The sequence below is a fragment of the Tigriopus californicus genome, chromosome 7 (genome assembly GCF_007210705.1).
Source record: "Tigriopus californicus strain San Diego chromosome 7, Tcal_SD_v2.1, whole genome shotgun sequence".
NCBI lineage: Eukaryota > Metazoa > Arthropoda > Copepoda > Harpacticoida > Harpacticidae > Tigriopus > Tigriopus californicus.
Genome location: NC_081446.1, coordinates 2,822,400 through 2,846,358, shown reverse-complemented (window position 1 = coordinate 2,846,358; position 23,959 = coordinate 2,822,400). Strand labels below are relative to the sequence as shown.

The 23,959-nt window shown below is 40.8% G+C and overlaps 2 protein-coding genes and 1 long non-coding RNA gene across 6 annotated transcripts; 1 reads left to right on the top strand and 2 right to left on the bottom strand.

Moving 5' to 3' along the window:
- The first annotated feature begins 6,055 nt into the window (after nucleotides 1-6,055).
- LOC131883987 (kelch domain-containing protein 8B-like) lies at nucleotides 6,056-9,642 on the top strand. Of its 4 annotated transcripts, none has more exons than XM_059231604.1 (6): nucleotides 6,056-6,751; nucleotides 6,900-7,278; nucleotides 7,970-8,358; nucleotides 8,888-9,130; nucleotides 9,202-9,372; nucleotides 9,453-9,642. In XM_059231604.1, exons 1-6 carry the CDS (start codon nucleotides 6,569-6,571, stop codon nucleotides 9,600-9,602), a joined length of 1,515 nt encoding a protein of 504 aa, XP_059087587.1. In that variant the 5' UTR covers nucleotides 6,056-6,568; the 3' UTR covers nucleotides 9,603-9,642. The 4 variants fall into 4 exon arrangements, with proteins under 4 accessions (XP_059087587.1, XP_059087586.1, XP_059087589.1 ...); XM_059231603.1 differs by having other exon boundaries at nucleotides 6,060-6,751; nucleotides 9,202-9,390; XM_059231606.1 differs by having other exon boundaries at nucleotides 6,064-6,575; nucleotides 6,958-7,278; nucleotides 9,202-9,390.
- On the bottom strand, nucleotides 9,590-16,941 carry LOC131883986 (coiled-coil domain-containing protein 102A-like). The gene is made up of 6 exons (XM_059231602.1): nucleotides 15,983-16,941; nucleotides 13,628-14,325; nucleotides 11,122-11,347; nucleotides 10,891-11,049; nucleotides 10,513-10,760; nucleotides 9,590-9,918 (listed from the first exon to the last, which is right to left on the bottom strand). The coding sequence occupies exons 1-6, from the start codon at nucleotides 16,406-16,408 to the stop codon at nucleotides 9,621-9,623; spliced, it is 2,055 nt and encodes a 684-aa protein (XP_059087585.1). The 5' UTR covers nucleotides 16,409-16,941; the 3' UTR covers nucleotides 9,590-9,620.
- A 5,158-nt stretch (nucleotides 16,942-22,099) lies between these two features.
- On the bottom strand, nucleotides 22,100-22,891 carry LOC131883993 (uncharacterized). The gene is made up of 2 exons (XR_009373673.1): nucleotides 22,526-22,891; nucleotides 22,100-22,391 (listed from the first exon to the last, which is right to left on the bottom strand). It is a non-coding gene; the product is annotated as an uncharacterized LOC131883993 (long non-coding RNA).
- Between the last annotated feature and the right edge of the window lie 1,068 nt (nucleotides 22,892-23,959).

The following is a 23,959-nucleotide window of genomic DNA, read 5'->3' as shown; positions in this document are numbered from 1 at the left end:
GAACTTTTTGGTAGACGAAATATCATATAAAGATTGAAAGGTAGATGAATAAATAGACGAACTATAACCTTTCGTTTTGATAGTACTGTGGATTGCATTCCTTGTAGCGGTTAGAAAAGCCCGTGAAAGACCTAACCAAAAAAAACAAAACCCCTATTGTTCCATTTGCTCGATCCTTCAACATTAATCCAGTAGATGGCTCGAAATTTTCGTGTACGGGAATTTCAATTTTCCGGCTAACATATTAGAGTGAGAAGTTAGTCCAGTTTGGTGCATTGTAGTCGCAGTCCCATTGCCAAATTGACGTCAGAGTCGAAGGAGAAGCTTGAGAAGAATGCTACTTTGTACAATTTTTCCCAGGATGTCTGTGCAGCCACCGGAGCAAATAGTGTCCGATGATTGGGCTTATTCAATGATCTTGATTTAGTCTAGTGTGTCCATGCGACATCTTGTGTTCTCTCATGTTCTTGGGATAGGATCGGCCATTACTCAAAAGCCGTCGTGCTCTTAATTAAGACCTTCCAAAATGTCGGCAGGCCAAGTTTATGTTCGAAGAAGAACATTGGTCTCTATTTGTAGAAATACTAGAAGAATTGAGCTTGATTTCAATTCTGAAACCGGAATTATCCATAGATGTAGCCCTAGACAAGATAAACTAAGTCTTCGAGGAACTTTGCTCTAACCTTGCTATCTCGATGTATAATATGTATGTCCCTAAAGCCGGAATGCTCTTCAAAATTGCAAAGCGTAGGGAATGAATCGTTTAAAAAGAGTTGCGAGCAGGTCCAAAAATGTTTCAAAAGACAACTTGGCCAGGAATGTCAAAGAACAGAGAAAGCTCTTGTTTTGGAAGATACCAGAAAAGTGCAACAATTCAATACTCAGAGACAGTACGAGACTTATCTGATAGAGGACGTTTTCAAAAGCATCGATGAGACTTCTCCCAAACCAAGTTTAAGGTCCAATTCTAGTGGTCTCATTCAGAGAGAGATTGAAGCAGGATATGAATCTAGTTTACCTTGGAAGAATCGGACTTACGACGCTGAAAAACGATCCGGACATTGCAGAGAAGAGAGTTTAAAGACCCTTCAGAGAAAAATGAAAAATGACCCAGCATTGAGGGAGATTATCAAAGGGCGATAGAAGTCTATCTTAATCATGGATATGCAAAGAAGGTAGAATCAGAAACGGAAATCAATCACCCACATCAACGTTGGTTACCTCACCACGGTGTTTATAAAAAGTCCAAGATCCAGAAATTGAGGGTAGTTTTCGATTCAGCTGTATCGTATCGTGGACTCCTCTGAATGACTGTCTATACACCGCCCCGCTCTTCAGACAGACCTCCAGGAGTTACTTCTTCCGCTTCCGCGAGTTTGAGGTGGCCATGACCGCGGACATTGAGGCAATGTACAGCCGAATTAAGATGGATAAAAATGGACGCCAGATACCATCGGTTCTTGTGGGAAACGGAGCCGGGTGGACCGCCTGAACTTTTATGAGATGCAGGGGGTGGTATATTGGGACGCGCCATCCCCATGCCAAGCCATTCATGTTCTTCATCGAACTGCGGAGGAGTTTGGATCACCAGACTTGCTGAGACTGGTGAAGTCAAATTTTTACATGGACGACTACTTGGACAGCTACTCTACGGTGGAAGAAGCGATTGAATGGGGAATTCGAGTCAGAAACACTTTGAAAGAGGGCATTTTTATCTAACAAAATGGTTGTCAAATGAGGTTGGTGTCATGAAGGCTTGCGGAGATATCGCGGATCAAACGCAAGAAAAAACTCTGGATTTGGGTCTCGAAGACGGAAATATATTGGGAATGGTGTGGAAAACATCAAGGGATGGCCTGTCATTCGCCCTAGAGAAATTCGAGGATTTTCGGTGACATTTTCAAGACGGGGATTACTTAGCCAATTGTCTGGAATGGGGACGTTTAGGCAAGCTCTGGCAGGTTCGTTTGTTTGCTGGTACCAGTGTCAGGGATGCAAGTTTGGGGCTTCAAACACGTTTTTGAGAAGCTGACCCAACTTTCGCATTGCTATATGAGGAAAGGTAGCTTTGTTAAAACCAGTTTGAAACGCAATTTTGCATCACTGGCATTGGCAGGCAAGTTTGTTTGCTGGTACCAACGCTTGCCTAAATGTCCGAATATTTCGATCCATTGGGACTCGCCGCTCCGCTCACCGTTAAGGGTAAAATTGGAATGCAAAATCTCGTAAAAACGGAAAAAGACTGGACAGTTTATTGTCCATGGAGGATCGTACATGGTGGGAAAAATGGTTAAAGATAATTAACAACTTGAAGGAGATCCAGATCCGAGGTGCTTCGCCCCAACTGGGCAAAGGATGTTCAAATGCATGTCTTTTGTGATGCCAGCAATGAAGCATTTGCTGCTGTGGTGTATTTGAGGTTATCGATCAATGCGGTCGGGTAGAAACAAGAATCGTCATGGCGCGCACCAGAGTAGCGCCAATCAACCCATCTCTGTAGCAAAATTGGAACTTAATTCAGCGGTTCTGGGCAGTAGAGTGGCAAAAAAGGTGGAGCAAGTTCTGAAAAGATCATTCATACCAGAGTGTTTTGGACTGATTCGTCCGCAGTTCGTGGATGGCTCCGAGGTACTGCATCTTTCTACAAGCCTTCGTCAGTAAATAGGATTGGGAAATTCAAAACCTAACAACACCGTCGGAGTGGAGACATGTCCCGGGAAAGTGTAACCCAGCCGACCAAGCCACTCGATCAACAGTTAACCAAGAGAACCCGATTACCCGAGAAGTGGATGGAGGGACCAAACTTCTTAACAAAGCCAGAGACAGAGTGGCCAGAAGACATTCGAGTGCCAAAATATTACGAAGACATCAAGAAAAACCTCCAATTGTTTCCGACAGAGACCAAGGTGAATCAGGTCAAGACAACCAGAGCCGATCTTTCTTGGTATGATGAACTAACCACTTTCGAGGATGCCATCGCTAAGTTCAGAAAAGAATCTGGAGACGCTGAATTGAAGGGACATGAAATCATCAAACAAGCTCAAAAGGAATCGTTTGGAGAGGAGTTAGATGCACTTAGTACGGGTCGTAAATTGAAAGAAACATCGCGATTAGCCGGACTAAACCCCACTATCGACCCTAGTGGCCTCATTCGAGTGGGTGGACGAATCGATCGTGCAAAGGCTCCCTATGACCTCCGGCATCCCGTGGTGCTGGAACCCTCACATCCTCTGACCCACCTTTTCCTGAACAAAATCCATTTCGAAGGAAATCATGGTGGAACAAACCACGTCCTTTCGATCTTGCGCCAACACTACCATGTCCTACGTGGACGAGAGGCCGTGAAAAGAACCAAGACCAGATGCTCGTTTTGTCGAAAACGGGATGCTCGACCTTTAGATCAGATCATGGCAGATTTGCCAACTGAACGGTTCGAGATCCACGCTCCGCCATTTAGTCGAATCTCCGTTGATTGTTTTGGACCTTATGTGGTTCTAATCTCCAGAAACAAAACTGAAAAACGTTGGGGTCTTCTATTGGCCTGCCTACAAACCGAGCTGTGCATCTCGAGATCTTGCGTGGAATGAGTGAAGATGATTTTTTTGGAGTCATTTCGGAATTTTTGAGAATCTGCAGGGACGTCCTTTATCCGTGTACTCCGACAACGGAACGAATTTCGTTGCAGCTTCAAAGACACTTAAAAACAGAATTGGACTCGTTTGGAAATTTCAACCTCCGGCGGCCCCACATTGGGGAGGAGCCCACGAAGCTCTAATCAAATCCATCAAGAGAGCAATGGGAGCAGTCCTAGAAACCGAGAATAAGTGTATCCGTCATTTACGTTCTGAAGAATTGCGACTTGTATTCGCAGAAGTGACAGGGTTTTTTGAACTCGAGTCCACTCACTTACGAATCTAAACAACCTGGAAGACCCAGCTGCTCTAACCCCAAATCATTTTTTGCTCCAAAGACCCAATCGCCTCATCCCTTGTGGTAATTTTGAGTCAAAAAATCCCCGAAAACATTTTGAGTATGTTGAAGGGCTCATTGGTACGATTTGGAATCGATGGATCCATGAATACCTTCCTACACTTATTGCAAGACCGAAATGGAGAACCGAGATGCGAAATCTCAAAATTGGAGACAAGGTTTTAATTGTGGATCCCTTGCTCCCCGTGGGGAATGGCTTGTAGGCCAAGTGATGGAAATACACCCAGGAAGCGATGGAATGGTCCGAGCAGTATCAATGGACACGCCAACTGGAAGAAAAACGAGACCAATAACGAAGTTGTGCCTTCTTGAAAAGGCTAACGATGTGATATCCCCGGATGATGGTTCAAAAGAGCAAGGGGAGGAGAATGAAGAGACGAAAACTGATGACCCTGAATGATGTAAGCGGAATGTTGTTGTTGCGACTTTTGAGAACAACATCCGGCAACTGATCAAAAAATATACAACGTGGTTTTTTGGGATTAAGAAAATACAGTCCATTTTTGGTGAAATCATTGACTTATTAGAAAGGATATTGATTGCGGTAAAACGCCCAAACAGGTCACACCCGAACAAGGCCAATGAATTTATACGATGAGGTCAGAGCCTAGGGGTTCACTATAGTTGACTGAGGCCAGGATTGTCTTCATATTAGAGTTGACATGGATCCTGAGCTGAGCCTTTGAGATCGATCTAAGGGCGCTTCAAGCTCAATAGGACCGAAAATAAGGTCACTGGAATGAACCCTGAGATCTCTCAATCAATATCTAGACGTACTGGCCCCCATTCACGGGCTATTTACTCGGCCTAGAGGTCAAACTTTCCCCGGATGGCGAAGAAGGAATCGGGTTTTTTTCATTACTGAGCTTTCGCACATTTTAGCCACCAGGGACCTCTAGTGTTTGTTGGACTTGCTGATTGTTGCTTCTTCTTCTTCTTTTTCTCCTTCTTCTTCTCTGTTTGTGCGCTCAGTAATGCTTCATAAATTTAAACGAGTTTTCATGGACCATCAAACAAGATTTCTTTTTTTTGTTTCACCAGTACTATTTAACGGAAGGTTATAAATCGTCTATTTATTACCTTTTAATCTTCATATGCTATTTGGTCTATTAACGAGTGCGAGTTGGCAGACCGAGGCAGTCCTTTAATGGAGGGTTGATGTGGATTTTTTGTCAAAAACTTGTCCAAGTCTGACTTAAATCCTGCTACTGGATCAACGCCTACATAAGACCTACGAAAATTTGAGGGCAGCAAATTGAACAATGAAGGAGCCCGAGAAAGAAGAGAAGTGGAATTAATTGTTCGAACTAGTTTGGATTCTCGAGGGCTTGAAGGTGCTCTCAAAATGCACAGTAAGCCTCTACGGTCACTAGAATTGACCCTAAATCATGTGTTGGGACAATGCTTTTGAATACGTACAATATCAGATACTTTCATCCCTTCTCTGAACACTGTACAGTCCCATAAACATTGTATAGTCCCAGAAGAGTTTCTCCACAGGCGGGATTCGAACCACCGACCTCTGGGAACCTTCAAACATTTGATTGAATGCTATTGAAGAGCGTTTTCGAACACTTTCAAAACAAGGAAAAAAGTAAAACCGAACTCAGCAAATCAGTTTTTTAGGCTTGATTTTTCAAAAAAGTGAAATCGATTTTGACAATTTTAAAATTAAACTAATTTTAGATTGAAGTGACCGAGTATTGTACTGTAAATTGGAGTAAAACTAAAACCTTTTTCCGCCTTGAAATGCTGGTGTTCCCATTCTAAGTAGCGGTAAGGAAGTCGGTAAAAGAAGAAAATCAACTGGTATTATAATGCCACCATATTGATCATTGAAATAATGGTTCTTTGAGCTATGTCAGATGTCGTTTTAAGCGTATTTACGTGCCACGATCTAAACAAGTAACATCTATCATTTTTGTGTATATTTTATTAGTTCATGTTTAAATGTGTCCGCATCAAAAGCTATCGTGATGACAAAGAGTTTCTTTGTTTTAAACTCTTCGGGCCTGGCTGTTATGCACAGGAGCTTTAGAGTTTCATAGTTGCCTTGTTTAGGCTCATTATAATGTTGAAAATTGCTTTCATAAATGGTACTGATAGAGGCAATAGGGCTATTTTTGATTCCCGCACTACTTTTTTATGATTCTCTTTAAATGCAAACGTGTTATCAAGCTTTGATATTTCAATGTCTTGCTTCACTTATTCAGTCCATAGAGAATGTGACACTTTGAAATAACCCACTGAAGTAACTAATGAATCTAGAGATTCTGAAGAGGGCTACCCGGTGACCTCTAGATTTTTTGGCAGGACCCTCATGTCCGTAGAGTATGAATGGCGATTCATCTTTCACTGAGACTTGTCGCGAGTCAATGTCGTTGGAGAATAATATAAACAATGACAATGGATCAGGTTCTGTCTCCTCCGAGCAACTTTCATTTTTCAGTAGTTTTTGTGTTTCAAGTTAGTGGCACTTCGGTCGACTCGGGTGTCTCTTGTTGAAGTGATTCGATTGTGCTTCTTTTCTTTCTCTTGGGGTGGAAATCCCGAAGTTAACCCATCGACAAATAGTAAAATGTCAAGTACGAAAGGTAGCCAATTAGAGGACGACATTGTGAGCCAAATCGAGGTTGATCGCGTTTATGAGGACAATGCCACCATCCCCCGATCAGATGTGAAAGAGGTCGTAGCGGCTGTTTTAAACGACCTCTATTCTGAGCATTCAAGATCAAATGCAGCTCTATTAGAAAGATCAAGTGTAAATTAACCGCCCAAAACCGCTACTTGTTACTCCTTAACCACAGTAATAGTTAGTTCAGAAAGCCGTCTCGTAAAACCCCACTTGTCTTTGAAGTTTCTGATTGATTTGGAATCAGTTATGACCATGTAATTTACACTTGCATTAGTCGAGAGGTAGTCAATACTCGAACCGTTCTCGTCCTCTAAGTCGGAAGACCTATCAAGCCCCGCAACCCCCACCCATTTCTACTGTTCCAAGTAGGAGGAGTAGCGTTTCTTCGAAGGCCTCTCACGTGAGCTCAAAAGTGCCGCAGAAGAAGAGCTGCAAGGGAAAATGTCAAGACATTTGGAGTACGCCAGCAAAGAGGCGTCAATGCCTGATATGGAGCCTGTTTGGCCTCATGGTTTTTTTCACCTTGCTCCTCGTCCTCATAATGGTGGTAAAATTCACGACAGGATTCCCGTCCTCTATTGAGGACAACGTTAAGGAGGATTCCACCGAAGTCGTTTTTTTGGACCGCACACAAAAGTTGGAAGTAAAACCAGGTAATTTGACGATTTATACCTGGCAAGTGAAGAAAAGGAAATTTGAGGAAAAATGTAGTGCGGCACCCTGATTTAGGGCATTTTATGGAGGGAGAAGTTAGACAAACATCACGGCCAACTTGCACCGTGATCGCATTGAATTTGAACTATCAAGTTAAGTTGGGTTATACAACTCAAAAAAATGTTGTTGTTTTGGTGCAGTTCTATCTCTGCACTAATATCTTGGCTCAATATCAGTATACTGTTTGCTCCAACAAGCAAGCAAATTGAAATACATGACAAAATCAGTCTATGCCCGGTACAAGTTGACTCTATGTTTGTCGATGTACTCTTTGCACAAAATATACAAAATCAGGGTGTCGCATTTCATTTTCCGTTACTTTACTTTACTTCAAGTTGTCCCCTAGAAATTTTAATATCTTTTAGACCACAAACTTATAGCTACGACCATTGTCCTATTAAAAAAATATTTGTGACTTAAATTACTCTTGACATGATTTTGCAATAATGTCAAGAATTGAATGAAAACAAAGCAATCAGTGAAAAATATAAACATCTTTTCTTTTTGCTCATGTTTACATGGGGAGCAGTTTTGGCGTTCAAAATGCAGCTCCACTTACATTGACATTAGGTCGAATCACATTTTCATTCTTGCTTTTCCTTTCTCATCTCTCAGTTTTAATGTTTTTAGGGAGGCCGAGAAAGGAGAGTCCAGCTTTGGAGGAGCATTTGTTTATGCTCATTGGCGGCTATGACGAAGAAGGTCATGACTCAACAGAGATATATACCCGATTGGGTCCATGTCTCTTGCCTGATGGATACCCAGCCATTTTACCTCTTGGTTTGAAAGGTCACATGGTTGCATTGGCGAAAAATCAAGTCATTTTGTGCGGCGGTAGAAGCGTGGTCGTGAATAAAATTGGGCGTTCGTGCTGGAGCTATAGTAAAAGCAGCAACCATTGGGTAGAAATCCCGGGTCTGCGGGTTCCTTTGGGATATGGGGCCGCAGCCGCTTTGAACGAACACGTCTACTTCATGGGAGGCATGGACAACGAGAAACGGAAGTCTCCAAAAGTCCAGGTATTTTATTGGTACAGTATTTGGACACTCAAAAGTTACAAGGTAAAAACTACATATAAAACAAACAAATCGCAAAGGCCCATGAGAGTTCAATTATACGGCAGTAAGTTGCTGGTTTTGTCAACATGACACTTTTTTGGGTGTTGAGGTGATAACAGTTTATTGAATAAATCAGTGTACAAGTTTTCTTATCACAAAACTGATTAAGACAAATTGTCAATCGGAAAAAATACCCTGTATATTTTACTTTTGCGCCAACGTTTGTATCTTATTTACAGAGATACCTTGCTTAACTGACGTTTTACTTAGAAAAGGTTTTTAAAAGATACTTGAATATTCAAAAAGCAAACGTTTTGAGTGAACACCGTCTTTTTATGGTTGCGAATACTAAAGGTACGAAAAAAGGACCTGTAAGTGCAAATCACCCCTCTTTTCACTCCCACCATACACAAACTAACTACAATCCTGCAGCTCATCAATATACCTACATGCAATAGTTGTAGCCAAGCATTCTTCCCTCTAAAACTAGATCCTCAATGTGAAATCTTACGCGTGGGAAACTGGACCAAGCTTGCCTCATCCGGTTTGGGGACACTGCGCCGTGACCTCGACGGACGGTCAAATCATCGTGGCCGGAGGTTGGACAATGAGAGCTGTGCGAACGGGGCTCAAGAAGACCATGAGACTGATGCGATCGGGCAAAGATTGGGAAATGTATCCTCTCATGAAAGTCGGAAGAGCGACCCATGCGTGCACTGCCACGAATTACGCGGTAACTTTACCATTCATGGATAACTTCATGGAAAGAGAGTGAAGTAATCCAATAGGTTTTGTTCCTTTTAGTTTGACACGCCAGTGGTGCTTGTGGCCGGGGGAATGGACTATTTCCATGCTCCTGTGAGGTCAGTGGAGATGTTGATCCTAAATGAAGATGAACCTCGATGGGTCTCATTGCCAGACTTGATGGAGCCAAGGGCGTGGTATCCTACGCTGGGCGTTTTGGGAAACCACATGGTTCTGATCAACGGAAAAGTAACAATTGCGAATATTGCTCTCCAAGGAGACATTCAAAAACATTTGATATTTTTCGATAGGGACCGGCAGGATTCCCCAGGGATACTGCCCAAAAATACCAAGCCAAGGCCAAAAATTGGACCATGATCGAGGGACGGACCCAATTACGACGAGCTGATGGCCGTGGAGTCTTGATTCCGGTCACGTGGTTTCCGAATTGTCTGCGATAAATCATTCTTTATTTCACATTAAACATCCGTTTCGATTTCATGACTGACTAACGCCTCATCGACTGGATCCAGATCCAGATCGTCGTCCTCATCCTCGTCAAAAATGGGTAGGCTCTCTTCGGACGATGAGAACGTACTTTCCACTTCTGCATTGATCATTGGATCCGGCAGATGGTTAGGGAACAGTCGGCTTGGACGACGAAATGGCAAGATCTGGTTTTGCGGGAGAGCTCGCAATCGTGAGGTGAGATGCTCGATTTGAACTTGGTATCCCTCCGCTTGACCCAGTAGCTCTTCATTGGATCTTTGTAGCCTCCTGTTTAGAAAGAAATCGGCATATGTGAAATTTGAGAGACATGTCTGAATTACGGGTTAGTGATGCTTATTCTTAAGTTAAGTGGATTATTACTATCATGGCAAGAAAAGTGTTTAAAGGTTGCGATTGATATTTGAATATTTAAGCCTCGAGAAGTTACAACAAAATTTGGTGCGATTTATTTTTTGTTTTGGGGCGCTAGGGTAATCGATCAAAATGATCCAAATAATTCCAAATCGAACCAAAAACCTTCCTAAGATTAGGAAACTGCGCTAACCAACATCCCACGTCTCCTTTCAAATAAAATTTCATATCTGACTAGCGAGAATGAACCCATGCCCACTATTTCTTGGCTCGAGTACTCGGCTACACTATCTACTTACTTGCGGATAATTTTTAGAAAAATAAGTATTTGGGAAATACTGCTATTTATAAACAATGAAGTGGGTCGTTTGTTCGAATCCACTTTTTTAAATACATAAATGGAGAACACCAGTCAATGGTTTTCCGTTAAATAATAAGCCAACATTGAACGAACGATTCACGCCCACTTATAGATATTATTGCAAGTTTTGCGAACTATTTCATTCTTACCTAATGGTGTTGGCCTCGGAGTCGAGTTCGTCTTCGGCTCGTCCCAGCTCCTTTTTCAGTTCTTCGATCCTTTGTCGGAGTTTCTTGACTTCTTTTTCGAAGGAATCCGATTTTCGTTGCCAATGTACGAGTTCCTCGGATTTCTCGGCCAGAGCTTTTCTTATTCGATTGTGGGCGTGTCGGAGTTCGACCAACTCGTGGGATGAGCTTTGAACTTGTGCCTGTAACCGGTTTAACTCCCCTGATGTCTAACGGGTTAAAAAAAAGAGGATATCATCCAAGATCTACGTAATCTAACTTTCAAAGGGTATTAGAACACACGATTATAAGTGTCTTGAAATCGTGAAGTATCGTTCCGCTGCCCTAAAACTAACTTACATGCTCATTTGTTTGAGCTGTTAGTCGTCGATTTCGTTCCCGAAGTTCGTCGATTTGCATGCGCAACTTTCGATTTTCTCGCTCCACATTTTGCTTCTCAGTCTGGAGTCGTTCCCGTCGTCCCCATTCCTCTGCATTCTCAGATTGCAGCCTCTCCAACTGAAAAGAGCCCCCGGAATGAATGATGATGATGGTTCAGTGAGATTGATTCGGAATTATCTGAATGCTTACTTCTTCTCTTAAGTGGCCGATGATTTGATCCAAGTTATTCTTCTTGGCCAATTGATCCTCCAATTGGAGTTGGAGGCTTCGGATTTGTTCTTGGCCTTGATTTCGGGCCAACAATAAGTCCCGCGAAGTTTCTTGCCGGGCGATACGGAGCTCGTCACATTGGGATTCTACCGCCGTGACTTGAGAATGTAAAGACTCGATCTCTGAGAGCAGTTCCGATTTGTCCCTGTAATTGAATAATTTATTTGAGCTCCTCACTATGGACAGGTTGTGAGTGCAAATTATTTGTAATTACACATAGTATATTAAAGCATTATAAAGTACATAAAAAATTATCACTGTCAAAAATGAAATCAATCAATATTATTTGTACTCTTAGTTATAGATTCGCATGGAATTTTATAAACATCTATGTAGTAGATGCTTCGCTATTGCAATGTCAAAGTTGCGTTTTGCACCTAAAAAGATCGAGAAATGGCCTATGTGTAATTCACGTCAGTACCAAGACGTATATGTAAAAGCGTTTTTTCGATGGCAAACCAATATATTTTTCATTTTCTTTTGAATTTCTTTAAAAGCTGTTTGTAGTAAAAATTGTCGCTTAAAACTTACACAGGAAATGTGAAATTGGCTATCATTATTACCTAAAAACACCAAAAGCTGCTTTGTCCTATCATGTTACTAAAATGTTATAGAAAATCATGTGACAGTTCAAATTTGTTACTTTTTGCAATTATCAATTTCTACGTACTAGAGACATTTTCATTCAAAGCCAATACATCTTTGTCAAAATTCAAGATAAAATTTTTTATTTCGTCGATCCTTTGTCGGAGTTTATAGACCTTCTTTTCGAAGGAATCCAATTTTCGTTGCCAATGCACGAGTTCTTCGGATTTCTCGGCCAAAGCTTTTCTTATTCGCAATTTTCTTAGTTGCAAGTATGGTATCACAATTATGAAATATTGACATGAAGCAAGTTTCAAGTGATATTGTAATATTATTTAGATTTTTCTACATACTTCGGAAAAGTGGCATATTTTCATATTTTGGAGGGGATAGAAAAAGCTTATGATATTTCTTGGCAATTGCTTGAAAATAAAACCGGAGCATTTTGAAGTCAAATTTGATGCAAACTATGATAAACATAATAGCGTTGTGTCTTTCGATAGAAACTCAAATAAGATTTAAAATCGTAATAAATAGAAGTTAAAAATAATGCTATTTGAATTTCTAATTCAAGTTCCATCAATAGACGCTAAGATCTCTAATAAGTATCGACAATACTGATTAGGAGTTTACTCAAATGCCACGACTTCTACCTATGATTTTCGTTGCTGTAAAATGAAAGGACCAATTTTTGCCAACCATCATTTTGAAAATATCTCATATTGGTTTATTAGTTCTCTCAAATCCTATAGAACATGACGCTTTACTTCTAATCTATATTTATCACGATCATTGAGTAGTGTTGCGGGTACCACCGTGCACATATTTGGTTTGCAAGCAAATTTAACTCCTACTGCAAGGAATAATTTCATTATTATCATTCTTTAGTGCGACAGATTTGCCATTGGGCTATTGGTAAATTTACAGTTTTACATGATGACGTTTGTTCCCTACTATTATGTCTTATTAATAGAAGTTTTGGGTTAGAAAAAAGAGAGTCATAAAAGCTTCCGATTAACGAAAACTACGTAGATGGCAATCTTTTGTAAAGTATGACTCTGATTTAAAAGATAAGGCGTTTTGATCTGAAAAGTGATTGCAAAGCAAATTTTTGCGCTTTGCAAGGATGATCTGCAAAATTACTGATCATCGAATATCAACGTAGATTGGATGCAAGGCCTCGGTTAATTGCGTCGGGTGATTTATTTCGTTTAGAGGCTTGCACTTTGAGGCATTGAAAGCCTATCACATAATAAATGCAAATGTCATGACTTTCAGAACAACTCGAAGCAAAATCAGTGACAAATTCTGATCGTAAAGGCCCAAATCAAAGTGATTACAATAAAACAATCCTAACCTGAAAGAGATGGAGTTCTAACATTCGAAGGTTAGATTAAAGATAGCGACAAAACCTTGCTAGCATCTCTTACATAGGCACAATTTTGAGCGCTAGAAACAATATGAACGATCCAATATCCAGTTTATAAACATTGGGAACGAAAATCCAGTCAGGCCTCCAACGCCATTATACTTTATGAGCTGTGGAAGTAACAATGGTTTTAGACATTCAATTGATCGGAAACGCTTTTGTAGCTCAGTATTGCACAAAAGCCCTGCTTTAATCCATCGACTCAGTCGGCCATCCACGCGAACCAGAGCCCATTTTTTTAAGGCAAAAAAAATGAATCTTAAGTCGAGAAAAGTATGATCTTTTCTCAATTTCAGATTCTCGCCTTCGCTTTAAAAAATCTCGGCTCTGTTGCATTCATACATTTCCCAATCAATTTTGGAGTGAGTAGGGGGTTTATCAGATGTAATCACTACCCAGATACAGACTAACCTTCGTTCAGCGTCAACTGTTTTGAGAGCCTCGTCCAATCGGAATTTGAGCATGGTGGCGTGTTCGGATCCAGCCAAGGTCATGGCATCATTCAGGAACCGAGAGATCTGGTTGCAATCCTCGTCTTGGAACGTTTTCTCCGACTGAGATTCCAGACTCTGAGGCACTCCAGAATCAACACTGGCCGGCGATAGAACCTCGACCTCTGGTCCCCTCATTCCAGGGATCGGTTTCTTGGGACCATTGACCATGTAATTGGCACTGGTCACCGTGAGATCAAAGTCCATGTCATCAATGGAACACGGCCCTGGATTGGGTCCTTCTGTCTGAGACTGAGCTTCCGTTTTGGACACTTCTGACCCTCGAGCTGTCTCTGTCTGGCAACCCTGGTCACGGTTCCCGACATAACTCGGTTTCTTGAATATTCGGAACGAGGTATTTGAACCCTGGGGCGAGGATGGCTCGTTGGAACTGAGCTCCAAATTGGCTCGAGCTTGATCCCGCTCATGTTTCAATTTGTTAATCTCGTGTGCTTGAGATTCCATCTTGGATTGAACTCGTTTGAGTTCATCTTTGTAACGATTCCTCTCGGATCTGACTTTGCTCCATTTATCTCGCCAATTGGCGGTACAATCACTCCACCATCTCATGGTCTTTTCCATTTGGGCGCAACGAGCTCTTAATTCATCGACTTCTCTCTGGAACAATGAAAAAGATAAACCTATCAAACAGGATCAGACCTATCCAAGTACGTGGTCGATGCAAATTTTTGGCACGTTAAATTAAGACTCGAGATCTGGTTGAACGAAGGCAGTGTTGAAGAGAAAGAGACGAATAATGGCCAAAGCTTCCGATGGGTTCGTGCATGCAATATATGGGTGTGAGAGATCTTGTCAGGCCTTAACACAAGCGTACAAGAAAAGGAATGAGACGGGCCAAGAAATCCTTAATTGAGTGACCAAAAACGGCGTCAATAGGATGCTTCCTACTGTATAGAGTCGACTCTTAAGGAAGAGCATTACTTTATGGATGATGTGCTTTGTGTTTTCAAACTTCACTTCGTGGATCGCGTATCTATTTTTGGGGCTTCAGGAATCGAGCTAGTCGAAAGGGAGCTAGCTAGCAGCATTTTTGAGGTTAGATGATACAATCAACGTAGCTATTAATATCAAATAGTCCATTTGTATTTCTTGAAAATTCAAGAACTTAGCTCTGAAAATGGTTCCTTTCGTACGTCAAAGAGTTGTCGTAACCTCGACTTTACTTAGAGATCTAGGAAGTTAAATGACACTTTTTTTCCAACGTAGAACCTGACGTCTTGTAATCCCTTAACATTTAAATGCAAATAAAAACCAAATGTATAACGTCAAAAAAATGCTTGCTATTTTGCTAATAATCGTCTTTTCGACGAGAACACGTTTCTGTACCCAATGACCTCCACCAAAATACTACACGAGTGTCGCCTTTTAGCAATGGATGGAGAGTTTGTTTTTGTATACATTTTCACAAGCATTCATTTCTGAACTTTCCAAAATTTATCACAACTTTTGAAATTGCTTTTTCCTTTTGTAGATTTGTATCTGTGCGAAGGAATAAAATTTAATTTTAATGCCCCATTAAAGGTTACAAACACTCCGCTACTTGATTTGAAGGTACTTGGAGTTTGCTGTCCTGGATTACATCAATATAAGGGCAATTAGGAACTAGTGAGGACAAGTTTTCAAAAAATTGTTCAAAATCAGTCATAGAGCTCAGCTATGCTTTTTGTAATAGTACAATCAGAATGTGGTTCAATACAGAAAAACGTGGCTCACAATCTTTAAACAACTAATTATTCATCCCAGACATTTGTTTTCAAAGGGAATCAAGCGTAATCTCTCTCACTTTTTTGATCGTTCTTCAACCCTCACTTCACCGATAGAATTGATTCAATCCAAACAGAGACTGCTTTTGAGTCAAAAAGTGTCTGATTCATTATTTGATTCATTATCTGATTCATCTTCCCTGGCTTTTTCAACCCGTGGCAAATTCAATCCAGATTAATGATCTTCACTTTCTGCTCGTTTGACGGGCGGAAGACGAGATCTAAAATTGCAGACAATTTGCCGCGGTGGATTTTATAGCCGAAGAAGAAGCAGACCAAAAAAAATCATTTTTGTCATATGATTCACACTCACACAGAGAAGTGACGAAATAACTCCGCCGACTGTTTGTTTCATTGAGAAAGGTAAACCTCAAGTTCAAAGGAAACAAAGAGAAACCTAATTGGACCATTGTCTTTACTAGCAGAAGTATAACGATCTTCACTTGAAAAATGCGTTTTTCAACAATATGGTGTCTCTTTATTCCTCTTACCTTTTGATTAGACGGGTCACCTCCAATTCTGAGATGGTTCAAATTGTGTTCCATGAGAGTCTCCTTAGTAGGTGACAATACGTGAGAATGGCGTCCAGAACAGCTAATTCCAAACACATCATTGGTCGAAGCACTCAAATACGATGATTCATTGGGTTCTTCAAAATCAATGTCCTCTTTCATGAGGCTCATGCTCATGAGGTCCTTTTGGGTGAAGTAACCCCGATCCATACTATTGCTTCTGACTAGATCAATTCTGGATTTGGAGCTCTTATCCATGATTGGAGGCGGAGGAGGAGCTTTTCGGCGACCAAAACCCAACTCTGGGTTTCTTTTGGGCAATGCTGGCGGAGGCTGCGGCCCCAATCCTTGAGCCTCCGAGGATGACGAGGCCGATGAGACAGATCGTCTCAATTTGGCCAACATGCTCTTGGCCTTGCACTTGATGTCGCTCAGGAGAAATCGGACAAGATGGTCCACAAGGATCACAACATTCTTGGCTTCTCACTTCACTCGCCCTGTTTGGACTGCCAGATGCTAGGAAGAGCAACTACTATTTTCAAGTGGATTGAATTTCGAATTACCTGGTCAAAACAACCCAGACCACCACACTCCATCCATCCATCTATCCATCGTCGCCAGAACCTACCAACTAAACCAAGTCTGTTACAAACCACTCTGTGGGTTGGTCGGTTGGTTGGTTGGTCGGTCGGTTGATCGCTCTCTCCCTCTTCAAACCATTTTGTGTGCGCGAGTTCGTCGAAATCTCCGCACGACATTCCAGGAACCCCCGCCAGAGTGACCAATATCGAAGCGTTTTCAGCACAATACACCATTTAGCTTCAACTATCCCTGATATTACTAACTTATCAGCTCCATGATTTAGTATTGAAAGTGATGGCAATCTTACGATATTCGTCCAATGTCTGACTTTTTTTTTTAATTGCGAGCTTCTCACGCTGCCTTTGGTTTTTGACCGAAAGAGAGTGTTGGTAGTAGATAGTGGTACAAGATGCAAAGTGGTAGCTGGAAGAAACACAAGAGACCTCCTCTCTCTTTCTCTCTCCAATCCATCCGGCATCTCTGTTCTCAAATGGTTTGCTCGATCTGAGAACTCGTAGAACATGCGAAAAGGTCCTCAGGCATAGAAATATACAGTACCAGGCAGTCAAATTCCAACCCAAGCGACAATCAGCAGATCATTGGAGTCTGCCTGGCACAATCATGGAGAAGATTCTTAAGTGTTTCTTTTCAGATTTGTTTTTCCCATTGGTGTTTCTGTGATAATCCGTAAAAGGCTAGCTTGAACAATAACGAGAATGTATTAAGCATGCATGGGTATTGCGGGCTATTGAAATGAACAGGAAATGACTTGCAGATATTTCTCAAGTTGTTTGGAAGAAGGAAGAATAGTGGAGAGAGAAAACATTTCCGAACGGAAGGGTTCCAGGATTTGCATTGCAACTCATGAAATCAATATTACACTCCACTGGATGTCCTTGTCTTTAATTGAAAGTGCTTGCCTGTTCAAGTCACCAGCGATTTATGCATTACAGTTTCATTCATTCAGCACTAGACCAAATGTGCAATAAATTTGCCTATTTGGTTTTCTGTGCACATCGGATGCTAATAGTATGAGAAAAAGTGGAACACTTTTCAAATCGGTATCCCAGCCTTTAAATTCAGAAATTTTGCGTTTATAAAGTGTATTTGCAAACTTTTCGTCTTCAAGATTCGGATTTCAACTTTTACAAAATGTACTAAACCCTTAATCTGCACAAAGCAATCATATACAAATCGAGTTTAGCTTAATTATTTATGCTTGCTTATTAACTTAGAAACTGGCCTCATTAAGGAACATTTCAGCAACCTAGACTGACAAGCTTGGCGTCAAATGTGATTGCATTTTTACGATTTTAACATTTTCAAATTCTAGAAACTTTTGGTGAACTGTTCAAATTCTTCGACTATGTAGCGTTAAGAATAGTTTCTTACGAGTTGTAGATCAGCAAAACTCAACATCCAAGTTTGAAGGACATCAAGTAAAATTAAATCACACTATAATTATTTGTCAAATTCGCAAAGGCCTTACCCCGCACATAAGGTTTACACTATTACTAAAAGAATTTGCATTTTATATTGCAAAGGTATTATTATATTTTTCTATATATTTTTGCATATTTTTCCTGGCTTATGACACATTCCATTTTTGTGTGTGTATAAATTGATGTTCTTTCTATTACATTTTGTTTTTGCTTTTTGTGCCAGATTGCCCATTTATATCTTTCTGTTACATTTCTTGTGATTTGTTGATGCACTCTAATCAAAATTTCATTGGGATAAGCTTGAAAACTCTAGCAGTGCACAATAGTATTTTATTTCCCAAACTCTTTCGTACTGCATCACAACCAACCAACAAGATGAAATCTTCACTTTTTTCAAAATAGTCTTCGCCATGATGCAATTTTTGGATGGGATATTTAAAGCAAAAAGCTATCAAGTGGTTGAACAGGACAGCTTAGGGAACGTATTGCCAAAAAGATAGAGAAGAAAACTTGCTTGAGGCGATTGGAGATGACGTCTCCGCTCTGGACTTTGGAAGTTGTCAATGGCATTAATTGGCTTATTATGACTTTCTACTTATCTCAAGCATTCTCTTTGGCTAATTTGATCCTTCGAACCAACGCCAAAATGAGCCGACTGACTCTAGTCATCTCTTCCCGGTTCATCAAGCTCCTCTTCGAAGAAGCTTTTTGACCTGGAGATTTTCTAATAAGACGTACAGATTGAATTTGTAAGAACCAAGGCCAAGGTCAGCTCATCAATTTTCCTCCACTTCACGGAGCGCACACCATCTTTTTGAAGGCGAAGAACAGGGCTAGTCAAAAGTGCCAATCCGCTTCTCAAGCAATTCCACTCACTACCAATTCCAATTTGCCCAACCCTGTCAAAACAAATTGTCTTCTACTACGTCCCACCAATTTGGGTTCCAACCAAAGAATCTATATCCGTATGCACGAGGAGTGTGAACGTAGTTTACGTTTTAGTACATGCGAGTTCGTCGAGGGGACCTTACTCAAACCTGCAAGCATGTAGGATCTACCTATGTTGTGTCTCAAGCAAAGCAAATTGACTTTCAGGGCCTGTTGGAAATTGTCAAGTGTGGGCGTTGCGGTGTCCGATCAAGTGTTGGTTCGCCTAAGACCAATCGTAGCGTAGTACACAGATCAACTATCAAACTTGAATAGCACAGATTAGGGCTCTAAAGGCTCGAGTCACTTGGCGGTTTTTAAGAGATTCACGAAAAACTCTAATCATGTTCACCCAATTCGAGCCTTCAGTACAAGACGAAATATATAACTGGGAACATTTTTTTTAAATTTTTTTGTGGTTGAATCCTTGGTATGCCAACGCTTCAAATGCTCATGTTTGGTTACTAAGATAACCATCATAATGAGGTAAAATGAAGTTCAATTGATTGGGCTCATGGACTTTAGTCAGTTCTTTATGAAAACCACTTGCATGTCATTTTTTCACTGTTTTTTCACTGTTCAATTCGAGTCCTTGAGTCCTTCGAGTCGAGTTCTCGTTTTAGCTGACCCAAAACTGTGACACTCGAGCCATCATTTAGGGCTCTTCTACAGCCGCAATATTGATCCATCGGCAGTCGATTTGAAGAGTCTCGATTGGGTAATTGAAGTGGCACTCAGCAAATAAAGAATTTCATGATAGCTTATGTAAGTAGGATTTGAAATCCCTGGAAGAAATCTTCAGAGCTGTATAGCGTATTTCCCATATACCTCATCGTTACAATTCAAGAAATATGGTAACGGCACCAAGAACAGACCCTTCAAATGGAGATGATGCATTCCATCGACATTGTTAAATCGATGAATCTAATAACGAACTCTTCTTGACACACATTTTTGTCCAAAATTCCACATAAAACAGCAAATTCAAAACTTGACACCAGTTCTCTTTTTCGATCTTAGAATGAGGAGGTTTATTTAAAAGGGCTCTATTTTAAAAGGCTTTTTGACCACTGTTATGGGACGGGTGAGGCGAGAGGAGAGGACACGACCGTATCCAAGAATCCAGCTTACATCAACTGACTCATAACTCTCTAGTCCGCCAATGACTTACTCTACATGCTCAATCAGTTGGGTAACCGTGCTAAAATGGTCTCGGAACCCGTGCTGGCTAGGAGGAATAACGTCATAAATATCCAGAAATTTTACAAGTTTGAAGTCATCTCAAGCCACTTCACAATAATCGAAGTGAGAGAAATTGGCCTATAATTCCTGAAGAGCGACTTATCTCCCCCTTTAAAGATTGGAGCAAAATGAGCGAACTTCAGAGAAGAGGGAAAATTGCCCTGATCTATTGATTTCTAGACACTGGATGCCGGACGACCGACCACTCGGCTGGTGAAATAGTACAATGGATGGTCTCCTGGGATATGATCACAAACCGGTTTATTGTTCTGTTTAGCCGGGTCAATGTTATAAACATTTTGTCTGATGTCCAGTACTTACTTTTGGTGATGAATGTCATAGATTTCTGGGCACTCCATGTTGGAAAATCATCAGCTAAACGCTGCAATGGATGATCTACTGGGCCTTGATTGCAAACAGGTTATTGTACTATTTAGTCAACCCAAGCATCGGTTGTCCAACATCCAGGTTTTCGGCATCTATGACGTTGATCACAAAAAGTACTTATTGGACATTGGACAAACTCTTTATAACATAGGCCCCAGCTGGTGCTCGGTCGTCCGACGTCCAGTGTCTAGAAATCTATGCCTTATGGAAGATGCACCTAGATCTATCAATGTTGTTTGTGCTTTGATAGGATGGTTTAAAAAAATGGATTCAATTGACTTTTTTCAAAAATGGTTTAATCATCTTGCTTTTTGGAAAATACAACCATTCAAGATTACGTCTCTTCTACCTTCAAAAACAAACTACAGATGGCTGAAGTAGAAAAAGAAAGATTTACTTATGTTCCTATCGAATGCTTACTTGTAATCAAGACATCAGCGCAAATGTTTTGCCATGAGGCAAGCTTCTTCTGTTCAAAGCCTATCAGGTTTAAAAGTTTATTTAGAAAACCTAGCGTGGCTTGGCTGCGGGCGCATTTTAAGTAAGAAGTAAGGCCTTCTAAAATCATGCAGTAGAGTAGAGTGCATAATGAGAAAGGTTTTGCACTCTTTTTTGACATGCTTTTGAATTTTAACTTACCGTGTCATTGAGTTGCTTCATTATTAGGCTATTGGCTCTATCAAAAAGAGTAAATTGAACTTTGTAATCTAGGTTTCTAACATTCTTTTCTTTTTTTGTGGACCTCCTTACTGCTGCTGGGATTGGAATCTCAGCAGTTCAAGACGAGAAATTTATTCATTTTACTTAACTTTTATTTACATATATATTATTTGATCGACCAACGAGTTAGAGTTGGCTGATCTGGCTAACCCTTGAATATAAGGTTGATCGGGAATTTTAGTAAAAAACTTGCCCAAGTCTGACTTAAATACTGCTACTGGATCAACATGTACCCACTCCATACGAATATTTGAGGGCAGCAAATTGAACAATGAAGGAGCCCGAGAAAGAAGAGGGTGGACTTCATTAATTAACTAGCCTGGATTCTCGAGGGCTTGAAGGTGCTCTCAAAACGCACATTAAGCCTCTACGGTCACTACAATTGACCCTAAATCCTGGGTTGGGACAAAGCTCATGAATGCTTTTTTTCTCAACCAGAAAATAGAAAATGTGATTTTTGAACCAGGATTGTGGTCCAAGTAAGGGAAAGGCACCTATGGTTTCGGTGGACGATTCATTGTTGGAACTGATGGAGCGTGTGGCCATTGATTTTATGGGTCCTTTTCCAGACGGAAAAAATGAAGAGAAATGCCTCTTGGTATTGGTCGACTGTCTGACCAATTGGGTGAAAGTTGAAGCACTTCCAGACACATCTGCATCAGGACTAGTGAAATGGTTTTCTGGAAAAATCATTCCTCGCCACGGAGATTATAATGGATTGCGATTCAAGTCTGGCATCACTAGAGTTTGAAGAATTCTGCCAGAGCCTGGGGATCAAACAAACCTTTACCACGGCTTATCATCATCAGAGCAATCCAGTGAATCGATTCAATATATTACGAACTAAAGTAGAAGAAGAGCAAAAGAACTGGTCAGATTATATTGACTGGGTCGTCATGGGGTATCGCCTTCGAAGCCATGATTATATTGGCCGATCTCCGTTTGAAGGTGTATATGGCAAGGCTTCGCGCCTCACATTGGATTTGCGTCTGGGAACGATTCAGTCGTCTCCAAGGGGAACTGATGCTCTTGCCACTCGATTCGGATTGGTTAGAGAACAGAGTCGAGAGAACCTCTGTGTGCAAGCTCTAAAAGAGAGAAGGGATAGAACCACTCAAACCAAGTGAAGGCACCAGATATTGGTTTTGGAGACCATGTTGGAGATCGTGTTGATATGAAGCGCCAAAACGTGTCAAAGGATCAAGCTAAGAAGCTGACTGACCTTTGGATTGGTCCGTTGGTTGAGAAAGTGTCGGAAGGGAATGTCAACATTAAAAGAAACGGGAAAGTAGAGAAGATATTTCACGTCAACCTTTTGAAGAAGTGCTTCGACGAAACCTTGGAATTGAGAGAGCTGAGAGGTCGAGGTCGACCTCTGAAAGTGTGAGCTTAGGATCATCATGATCCATGAACTGAATGGGAGGTGTAATCGAGGTTTCTAATACTTAAAGCAATTGTCGGGGACTTTATCTGCTCATGCCCATTTTCTGCGAAATATAGTCAGTAATCGCAACAACTAGAAATATTAGCAATCTTTGCATATCCCTTTGCATTTTTTCCGTTTCTTTTCTGCATTATTTAGACAGCCTTGCTTATTACCTTCATTTTTTTAATGTATTTATTGCAAGAAGCATGTCTCATTGAATATATATACAAATGGTACATGAATGTCTATTCAATTAGTTTCGCACATGGCGATTTGGGGCCCATTCTCGGATCAAGGGTCCATCATTATCTTCAACATCCTCTACAACCTTTGGCTTCCGAAGTCAATCAATTCTCAAAGTTTATGATGGCCCTCCAAAATTCTTGAAACGATATCTGTGTGCCCCAAAATGCTAAATCCAAGGAAGCAATGAGGTTCTCCCTTGTTTCGTGAGCGAATATTTTGAGATGCGATGTGTAACCAGTTGCATCTACTGCGAGTATCAGATAGTTTCGGGAACGCACATTTGAAATGCGACTGAGTAAAGTTAGTGCTGTCGCATTAAAAAATTGCTTTCACGAAACCACGTGGGGGTACCCCATTCATGAGTGAAATTTAGCCCTTCAACATCGGATTGTTACTGGGAACCTGACTTTTCCGAGGTAAAGTTGTCATTTCCAATCAATGACTTGCTAACACCTTATTGCCCTTGGCCGTCATTGTGTTTTCTTAATTGAATATCCTAATTCTAGTCAATATCACTTGTGATACACTTAGTCAACAGGGGCAGCCTTGAATATCGTTTGAACTCTATGTCATGTATTCGCACATATTTTGTTACCTTTAAATATGTTTGATTAAAATGTACTGGAACAACTAAATAGATGAAAACTTAGTTGAGGTGACTGGAATTGTAAGAATCATATGCAATAAGTGTATTTTATTTAGCAATCATCTGCTAAATGGAAATATTAGAAGAATAAAAGTTTGATGCATAGAAATTCTTCAATCGAATCGAAACCACACAACTAACGTGACAGGTGGTCTCAATAATTGATTAACCCGAATGAAAATATCAAGCGAAATTACACAACTAGAACCTTCTAATAAAAGATTTTGGAAGATTTTAAGAGAGCTGGCGAGGAGACAATGATCCTAAAGGAAGGCCAGAAATGTTATGGGTTTCGCATACTTATCAATCGCTGCTGGCCAAAGGAATCTAATCTAATC